General features: G+C 44.8%; 1 protein-coding gene across 16 annotated transcripts in view; it reads right to left on the bottom strand.

The window, feature by feature from the left end:
* Positions 1-244: 244 nt before the first annotated feature.
* Positions 245-10,464, bottom strand: part of Capn13 (calpain 13) — an 88,427-nt gene continuing 78,207 nt past the window's right edge. For all 16 annotated transcript variants that reach the window (XR_015621981.1, XR_015621986.1, XR_015621980.1 and 13 more), the window contains 3 exon segments: positions 9,809-9,864; positions 8,847-8,905; positions 245-709 (listed from right to left, as the gene is read on the bottom strand). Coding sequence is in view for 8 of the 16 variants with exons in the window: in XM_087553671.1 (XP_087409797.1) it covers positions 8,879-8,905; positions 9,809-9,864 (83 nt within the window). In the remaining 8 variants the exon portion in view is untranslated.

Below are 10,464 nucleotides of genomic sequence, written 5' to 3'. Positions count from 1 at the left end.
GGAAACCAACCAGTACAATCCCTTCCTGGGAGAGGCTTCCTGAGTTGAGCTCTTAACGCCGCACAGCCTCCAGAGCAGGGTCTGGCTTGGTGAGCTTCTGAAATGACCATGATTCAAAACGACCATTTTGAGATACCCAAGGACCAGGCGTTGAATGGAGAGGTGACTACTTTGCTGGCTAGAATCCCGTCCCCCCAGTAGTACTTTAAAAACCAGATGGAAGGTTCTTCTTTCACACCAAGAATTTTTTTTTTTTGTAGAAATAAATTTTATTTTGCCATTTAGCTGTGAAACAACTTGGGTGCAGATACAAAAGCATGTGGATTTTTGGCAAATGACACTGATTAGACCAATCCCGGGGGTGCATAAACTGGATCAGACTGTTTTTTTTTTTTTCCACAATAAATGGATCCAGTGATTGATCGTGTGAGAGGGGATGGAATGCCAGTTTCTTCCTGCTTCCTCTCGGGAGTGGGAGTGGACACTTCCTGTTTTGTTTTCCTGCAAGTGCCTACTGACGTCAGAAAGTGCTCTGGTGACCTATGACCTTGGGTTTCCCAGGGCCTGCCTCAGCTAAGACCTCCACTCAGGCTCTTCACAGGCGCCTTTGACTCCATTTCAAATACCAGGTTTAGCTGCAGACCTGCCATTGGGTTGGTACAACTCCACGGAGAAAGCCATTTCCTCGGGTGACCACCAGGAGCTTGTCCTAGCGAAGAAAGACACAGAATTTCATAAGCAAAGGACCCAGGGAAAGCAAAGTTTGTTCCTTTCTTCAAGTGACCATGGAGGCCCAGCCCCATTACAACTACGTGGATGCAATAATGACCCCGGGAAATTTCCACCGTGAGAGTGACTGGTCCCCTCCCAGGCTCTCCCAGGAGATAGGGATGGTCTTATCTTCAAAATCTACAAAAGACACTGCCTTATTTGCTCCCCTCTGCCTGCAGCTGGGATCCAAACTACAGCTCTGGCTCTGGCCTGTCTGCAGGAGTGTGAACAGCATCATGGAGTTGGCCCCTGTTTTGGGCAAACCAGATGGAGCCCTCTGCCCTCTGCCCTCTGCCCTCTGCCCTCTGCCCTCTGCCCTCTGCCCTCTGCCCTCTGCCCTCTGCCCTCTGCCCTCTGCCCTCTGCCCTCTGCCCTCTGCCCTCTGCCCTCTGCCTGCTCCAGTCTGCTGGCCATGGACTTCTGTAGAAGAGTGGCTTTTCTCAAGTGCACGTGGCTCAAATTAAGTGGCAGCCCTGCATAGCTATCTCTCCTGCAACTCTAACATGTCCTTGCCCATGGTGGTTAGGTCCCATGGTGGTTAGGGACCCTGGCTTTCCTTCCATTTACTCTCCTCTTCTTCCAAGGCTTAAGTGTTTTACGTTTAGGGTTTTCCCTGCCTGTTATATTTATTTTCTAGTAAGAATTCAATCTAGCACACACACAATTTGAAAACCCAATTGTTACTACAAGCCGTGAAGGGAAAGGGGCAGATCGCTACATCCTTCCTGTCCCCTGTCCTTTTCAGGCTTGCTTTGGAAGCTTCAACCCACATTTCTAAATGGCAGCCTTAGACAGCAGCTCTCTCACTTGCCAATTTTAAATGCCCATCGATTTCTGTGATGGACGACGGGGCTGGGTGTTCCTTGCCCACTTTTATGTCTCTATCGTCTCTCTCCTCATCCTTCTAATATATTTATATCACACTTTTTGTTAAATCAATATTTAATTTCTACTTTATTACAATTATATATGTACTGTGCACTGCGGAGTGAGGAAACACTCTTGAATTGCATTTCCTTTCTTCTGTAACTTTTTGTTCTTTCAGGAGTTACTAATTACCTCATTTTTTGTCTGCATTATCTGTCATTATCTTAATAATTCTTACAAAAGTCTCCAGCAGAATTTCAAAGCTTTCTGCACGATGAAGCCACCCAAGGAACTGTATTGATTCCTCCTTCCTTCAGCTCACCCTTCTGCTACCCTAAGAATGGTTGCCCTCTGCACAGTGTCTAGCTTTGATAGCTGTGCTTTTCCACTGGTGGGTCCCATGCATCTGGATTCCCACCCCCACCCTCCGATCATGCTGTCAGATTATGAATTTACTTTCCTAATTGAATACGTTTCTCTTCAAAGCCAGCTCAGAAAGCTGGACTCCAATCTTCTGTCGGCTGTGGTTTCTACTGGGATCTAGAAACTTTCATGTTTCCAGCTGCAAATCCAGACTCTCGACTCTTTTACGTTATTTTTTTTTGTTCTTTGTTTTTCAAGATGGGGGGTTTCTCTGTGTAGCCCTTGCTGTCCTGGCTGGACAGGTCACTTCAAGACTAGTCTGGCCTGAAATTCATAGAGATGCACCTTTGTTAGAAGGCAGTCAACTGCCGTATTGTCAGCAAGCCAGCGTGGATGCAGATGGCATTAGCTGAACAAGCTTTCAATAAGATGTGATCCACAGTGTACTCTGAAGTCAGTTAAGATCACCTTGCTTCACCTGTTCCAGTACTCCCAGCACCTTCTAACTTGATCTTTGAACAAAACCATCGTCTGCAACGTGGCAGCGGAAGTACATGCCTTCTTCTAAGCAAACAGGTTGGAGGATGGGGTAGAAGAGTTGACCAACCTGGCTGAGCTAAGTCAGAGGTGAGCAGGGGTTGGGGGTGGAAGATGAGGCAGAAATAGAGGAAAACACAATTCTAGCATCTGTCAATGGTAGTACAAGCCGAGCTCTCAGCAAGTCTAGGGTACATGAAAGGCTTCTTGTATAATTTACAGAACGTGACCCAGAAATAGACTGGCTGGACAATGGCTCCCTCACTTCTTTCTCTGGGGAAGAAGCTCATGGAGCAAATGTGACAGTGACACGTCCTTTGATTATTCCAGAAACAATATGGTGGACTCAAGACCAGAACAGTGACAATACCGATTGACATGCTAGCACGGAAGGGGAAACTTTACAGGGTCCTACATCTAGACACAGGACAACTAATGACTGCTGAGAAAGGGAGAATTGTTCTCCTCTATAGATGAGCCCCCTGATTGGTTATACCTGGACTCATACACTCACAAGCAATACTCAACACTCAGTAGGTTGTGGTTATATATTTGTGCATTTATGTATGCACACATATATGTAATTATAATAAAAGAAGAAGCCGTACATTTGAGTGGGACAAGGGAGAGATTAGAGGGAGGAAAAAGAGGTAGGGAAGTGATGTAATTATGTTTTAATTAAAATAAAATTTACGAACGAATGCACAATTTCTTCTGCCACCTGGGAAATGGTTACTGAATGCCAACGTTTTACTTTGTGCTAAGGTGGAAACAAACAAGACAGATCCAGTCTTAGCATCTAGCAGGAGATGGCGTCATTAAGCAAGCAGCTAAAAGAGTATTAGGCACCTACAAGCAGAGAGGAGGTTCCATAACCTGATGGATGGTATTAATTAAAAACTCAAGGTTAAATGGGGCATCTGTATCACAGACCCTCCCTCCAAGGCACGGGGGTCACCTCAGACAAGAGGGCAGAAAGAATGTAAAACACAGAGCGGGCAGAGAGCTTTTCTGAAACACCAGTTTCTAAACACGACAGGGAAGCTGTGTATGTGAACCCAGAGCAGTTGTGATGGTATGCCCAAGACCTGGGCAAGGTCAAGGCAGACAAATCCCAACATGGAGTCATCACAAAGTACCACCTCTAGTTAAGAAGCTATTGGCAAGTGGTGAGAGAGAGACTCTCTCAGACTGCTGGGAGAGCGAGACAGAGTCTGTTTTCTTCAGAGACATGCTCCCCGGGAGGCCATTCAGGTTCCGGTAGATGGTCCTATACCCAAACACACATTGACAGCACTAAGCAGACTTTTGGGGAGGCCTGGGGAGGGATTATAGGAGAGGCAATGGGAGGTAGATTTGATCAAAATACATTATATACATGCATGAAATTCTCAAACAATAAAAAGAGAAGAAAAAATTCACGAAAGTGTGCATGGTCTTGGACATACTCATTTCTGAGTGAAATTTGCATGTAATGCTTTCTGAAGAGTAGACACGAACACAGTATAATCAACCACTGTGAATCACAGCTGGAAAAGCGCCATAGAAAAATACGGACGTCACAGACCTAGTTTTTAAACCTCAACCTCACTCTTAGCCAGCCTTGCAAGCTGAGCAACTTTCTCAATTGTAAAATTGGGACAACACTAATCGGTATTTGTTGTAACACTAAAAGCACTGCACTCCGCCCCCTAAAAAGAGAAACCTTCAAATTTAACATCATATGGATTAGTGAAAGACTAGTCATCTTTGCCAAGATCAGGAACATAAGAATATCTGTCTGTCTGTCTGTCTCTCTGTCTGTCTGTTTATTTCTCTTTGTTTGCTTTTTAAATATCGGTTCAGAACTATAGTAGAACCCTATCCAGGGTCACTGAAGAAGGGTAAAAACCCCAAACCCCAAACCAAACCAAACCAAACCAAACCAAGACAAAAACCCAAAGTGATAAGTGGATACAATTTGGAAAATAGAAAATAAAACTACTTTCAGATACAATTTATATCTTTTTTTTTTCTTTTTTCTTTTTTTTCCGGAGCTGGGGACCAAACCCAGGGCCTTGCGCTTGCTAGACAAGCGCTCTACCACTGAGCTAAATCCCCAACCCCTACAATTTATATCTTTAAATGGGTGCAGAGAAGACCAGACATGTCCACATGTGAAGGAATAAAACTAGACTCCTGCTTTGCACAGGCAAAAAAGCCAACTGAACAAAGAAACCCTCACAGTAGTTCTAAAGTCTAAAGGACAAAAGCTAAATTGCCATTAACAGCGTGTTCCTCGAGAAGCAGAAGTAAACATTTGTGACCCAAGGCTGGACAGTGACCCTTGAGTTCTACCATCCAAAGTATAGATAAAGAAAAATAGACATCGCAGACCTCATCGGACTTAGAAGCCCATGAACTTCAAATGATACCACCCAAAATCAAAAAGATAAAAACAAAATAAAATCCTCACAAGAAACGCAAAGCAGGGGGTAGGGGGAAGATCTGGGAGGAGCTGGGGGAGGGGAAAATGTGATAAAATATATGGAAACCGTTTTAATTGAAAATTAAATAAATTTTCTGTAAAAAAATTGAGAAGACAAGCTAAAGAACAGGAGAAAAATTGGCAAATAACACGATAAAGGTTAGTAATTAAAATATGAAAATAACTCTTAGAGCTCAGTAACGAGAAGATACTAAAATATACATAACTCAGTTTCAAAATGCAGAAGGGATTTGAGTAGAATTCTCTAAAGAAAACATACAAGTAGCCCATAACCAATGGAAAAGAGGCTCAGCATCATTTGATATCCAGGAAGTGCCAATCAAACCCACAGTGAGGTACCAGTTCAAACCCTCAGAGGCAAAGATCACCAAGTGCTGTTCAAACTCCCATTCATCATTGGTAGGAAGATACGAAAGGCAAGCAGCGTCTCAAAATGTCACTCAGAGTTACCATGTGATCCACCAGGCTGTGTGACCAAGTGAAGTGTGTAACATCCCTAGCTGTGTAACCAAGTGAAGTGAAAACATACGTCCATCTCAACGCTCACCCACAAACACTCACGGTATGAATATTAACGCTAGCCGTGAAGCAGAGATAATGCAACATCTACTGGTTGTTGGATCAAATATGGTGTGTAGCATCAGTGAAATATTCTTGGAATTAAAATGGAATGAAGAATTAACGTGGGCGAGCCCTGAAAACATTTTGCTTAGTGAAAGACAAGGTTACTAAGGGCCATTCCTGGATTCCACTCCTCACACAATGCAACACCCAGAACAGGCAAATCTGCTGAGCGGGAAAGTAGATTAGCACTTGCCTAAGACTGAAGATGCGGCTGGGGAGTGACTGCCAGGGGAGTGGGAAGTTTCTTTATATGCAGACGAAAATGCTCTAAAATTATATTATTGGGATAACCTATAACAAAAGGAATGGGATAAGTGCAGGCCTACAGTTATACTAAAACCACAAATACAACATGATTGTGTGTGTGTGTGTGTGTGTGTGTCCTCATGTAGCTGCCCTGGAACTCACAATGTAGCCTAGGCTGGATTGGAAATTGTGATCATCCTGCCTCTGCTTCCTGCGCTCTAAGTTCTCTAGGTGTGCACCCCCATGTCCAGCTTGGACGCCATACTTTAAGTGTGTAAACCGCCCAGTGTGAATTGCATTTCAATAGACCTCACTAACGATGAGAGAAAGAAATTGGCAACAAGAAATCTACGGGATGAGTTTTATAACTGGGGGAAAGGGTATGTGAGAAACTTTACGCAAGCTGCCAGTTGGGCTACAGCAAGGAAGGGCAAGTGTTGGGCTACTAGAACCCAGGATAGATCAGACAGCAATGTCTGAGAGCCAAGGCTAGGAATAATGGCATGGATGGTAATGAATTACCCAGGTATGGTGGAGGTAGATGAAGGAACAAGGAGTGGTCAGATGGATGGGCAGAGGCAGATGGTCCAGGCCCCAGGGACTGACGTTAAGGGCTCTAGACTTGCCTTGGACAGGAAGAGGGGGAGATGTTGAAGGGTTTTTAACCTGGAATGCAGTAAATGGGTTTGAATTTTTAAGAGCGTAGCTCTGGATACAGGAAATTGATTTGAAGGATGTGAATGGATACAGAACAATAAGATCAAAAGCCAATGTGAAATTCAGGGAGACAGATGATTTCTAAGAAATCCAAATTGAAGTGGTTTGAAGAGAGGGTAGGAAGTGAGGACGTGGAGATAGTTAATTCCTACATGAGATTTGGCTGTAATGGGTAGAGAGGAGAGAGGCAGCAGTAGCTGGAAGGGATTGTGAGCTGGGAGAAATTCAAAAGATACACGTACGTGAATGAGGCACAGAGAAGCCGAGGGAGGCGTTAGCATTCAGAAGGTAGAGGAGGGAGTTCATTCGATCGGGCCCCTGCAAAAGTGGATACAGGACACCCCCAGAGGGAAATGCTGTGTAGCAGAACTTGAGAGAAGGAGGGATGTTACCAAAGCAGGAGGGGTTGTACATTTTCAAGCAGAATGCCTTCATCTTCCTGTCCCTAGTTCCTCAGTGCAACTCCTGAGCCATGTGTGAAGGGACACGTACAACATTATGATGTCAAAGAGTGACAAAGCAAGGAAGACGGAACACTGTTGGGGTAATGTCAGCGTTAACGAGAGAGATAAATACATATAAAACACCTATGTGACTTATAGTTCCCCCTTCAGCCTTCAGAACAGGAGACTGAAAAAAAAAAGTCAGTAAAGAGAGACAATCCAGTGACCTTAAAGTTTCAAAAGTGTAGATCCTGTCAGCCCAATTAGCTTCAAGAGAAAACTAAAGAGTCATTCTTTACATTAAAGATATACAGATTGTGCTAGGCACAATAAAATTGGAAATGATCCTCCTTTAAGGAGTGAAAGGGAAATTCAATACAGTTGAGTAAAAATGACTCTTGTCGATTTGCAATCACTAGCAACCATCAAATGTTCATCAGGAAGTATTGATGCTTAAATACTACATCTTACATCTTTATGCAGAGTACCCTTCTCCTAGTTTCAACATGATTCATAAATTATCAAGTACTATTTACAGAAGTAACAGAACTTCAGAGGGTGTGGTGGTGAATTCTGATGATCGACTTGATTGGAGTAAGACACACCTATGGGATTAGCGGGGTGCACTTTTGGGTGTGTCTGCGAGAGAGTACTGAAAGAGGTGGTAAGACGTGTTCTGGATGTGTTGGGGGATACCATCCTGGGAAAAGGGCGGGGGAAGAAGAAAGCCAGGTGACTATGAGTGCTCCTCTTTCCCTGCTTCCTCACTATGGATGCAAAGCACCAGCTACCCTGCCACCACACTTCCCCTGCCTCCATACACTGTCACCTTTTTTTTTTCAACTATGAGCAGAAATGAACCTTCCCTTCTGAAAATCGCTGCTGTCAGGCATTTTGTCATAGGAACAAGTAACTAACAGAGAGGGTATTAATCACAGGATTGTCGAATGGAGAACCAACAGTGATAACTGAAGAACAGAGACTTTGGGTCAGTCAAAGGAAATGTCTTCAAGGATCTCAGGTTCTGGCATGTCTAGCCTGTCTGTCTGTCTGTCTGTCTGTCTGTCTGTCTGTCCCTTTTCTGCAGAGGTCCAGGGAGTAGAATTTCTATGGACACATGGATAGAAATTTCCAGGGCACTGTATGCTTGTTTTTAACATAAGGGATACATAGCACGTGAAGATTTCCAGACAGCAGGGGCACAAACTCACAAGCTCCTCAGATTCTAGAACACTCAGCCATAATTTCTGCTATAGCAGGACTGGGCACTGTGACAGTAGACGTTCTGGTGTAGACAGTAGACAGTAACTCTGGTGTGTCCCATAAAGGTCAAAGAGGGAATGGCAATGTGTTTGTTGCTGAGCACAGGCCGGCAGTATAGGTGCTGATAATTACGCATTTCTACCACTGCCCAAAGCCAGCGACGCAGCGGTAGAGCTGCGGTGGCTGGCTCTCCTTTCCCCCAAGGTCAACAGCTCATGTTGTTTCATCATATTCTATTCTCACCATTTCTAGTCTGTCTGGAGTGAGTCATCACCCGGAACATTAATTACATGTTGTAAATTTCTCATTCACAACTCTCAGACTGCTCTCTTCATGAACGTGTCTGGACGAAATCTCAGCATTTGGCCTTGAAACTCGGGAGCAAGGATCAACGAGGCCTTGGCTCCTAAAGATACACTTTCTGAAGTCTCTGAGCGGCTGTTTCCAGGGAGTCTTATGCCATTCTTACAGAAAGTGGGGAAATGTTCACAGGAAGGACAAAGGACGCTAATGCTGTTGTGTCTTACCTGGTCCAGAGGGCTCTGCTGCATTTCACACTTTAGCTGTACATGACCAGGTTCATCCACTGAGAAAGAAACATCATTAGAACAAACATTCTGTCTTTCCTCTCCTTTCTCTCTGGTGTGTGAGTACAATATGTGAGTTTGGGGGGCAGATGTTGACACCAGGCGTCTTCCTTACTTTTTGAGAAAGAGACTCCATTGAACTTAGAGTTTACCCATTGGGCTAGGCTAGTTGGCCATCAAGTTGCAGAATCCTCCTGTTCCCCACCTTTCTGGGGCTCAGGGCTTAGAGGCCTGTACCACCATGTCTGGGTTTGTGTGTGTGTGCTACGGATTTTCAGGTCCTCAGGCTTATGTACTTAGTTTCTTCCTGACTGAGCCCCAGCCCCATGGAACCAATTCTTAAATACGGAACAGGGCAGACATATACCATCTCAGATGATCTCAGTTCAGTATCAACACCCCTTTCTAGCTAGTTCCACCCCCAGCGTTCCGTCACAACACATCTTCCCCCTACTTTCTAGGCAACTCCTCTACAATCCTCCACTCTGCCAGCTGAGCAATTGGAGGGGACCTATCATTTTCTAAATAGCCCGGCAGAGAGAGGTGTAGACGAGTTGACCAGCTGGCTGGTTAGGTGGCTCTAAAATTCAGGCTTAATGTACAGTGAGCTTGGCGGATTGTTCTTTACTTCCCTTTTGGATTTATGACTCCCACATAATCCTCTGCTTTATTAAGCTATTGGAAAAAAATAAAATCTCTCTGCCAAGATCCTAAAGCAGCCTGGCAGCCTGCAATATATAAAGGCAGTAATTGGAGGCAGCCCCCCCCCCCCCCCCAGCCTGGCTGGCCTTTGATAGACTATTATTCAATACCCCAGGGAGAAAAATGTCCCTTGGAACTGGATCAGGGGAATGTTGCCTGCTGGGACTGTGCCTGGTCCCAGGAGGGGGAAGGTGCCTCACCTCCATTTCTGTCAGGTAGATGCTTTTGCCATCCTTGGAGAGGTTGCGGAATGCCTCTAGGGTAGATAAAGAAAGGTTTAGACTGGCTTAGCGGTCATCAGCCTGTCTGTTCCCAGAATGTGCCTTTCCTCTCGTCTCCTTTCTGTTCCCTCTGTTTCTTGTGGGGGCAGCTCAGGGCTCTCCCAAGACAAATATAACCGGTTGTCCTCATCTCTCCCATTCCAGACAGCACACCACACACCTCGCTTCCATTTCTTTGCTGTGTGTGTGTGTGTGTGTGTGTGTGTGTGTGTGTGTGTGTGGCGGGGGGGGGTATGGAATTTTTTTTAATGGGCACAGTTAGGATCTCCCTAATCTATTTCAGAGCTCAGTTTCTATTTCACCTTCTCAGGGCTGTATTCTCTCCATCTTCTAGGAGCCTTGGGCTTTTCAGATGTGTCCCATGGCTAGTGAGATAGGATTCAGGGGTGTTTCTGGACCCCACTCTATCTTTCCCTCATTCCCAACAGCTGTTTTGAGCTGCTCCGTGGCTTGGGGCCTGACATAAAATTTTATTGAAAAGAAAAAAAGCTATTCTGCTTAAATGTGTGGAAACCTCTGCCCTCCAACTTTGGGTTTTTATAGCTTGAAGAAAGACCTTCAGCCCACGTGTATTC

Source organism: Rattus norvegicus, chromosome 6, assembly GCF_021556685.1.
Source record: "Rattus norvegicus strain SHRSP/BbbUtx chromosome 6, alternate assembly SHRSP_T2T, whole genome shotgun sequence".
Lineage (NCBI taxonomy): Eukaryota > Metazoa > Chordata > Mammalia > Rodentia > Muridae > Rattus > Rattus norvegicus.
This window is presented reverse-complemented; position numbering and strand designations above follow the sequence as displayed.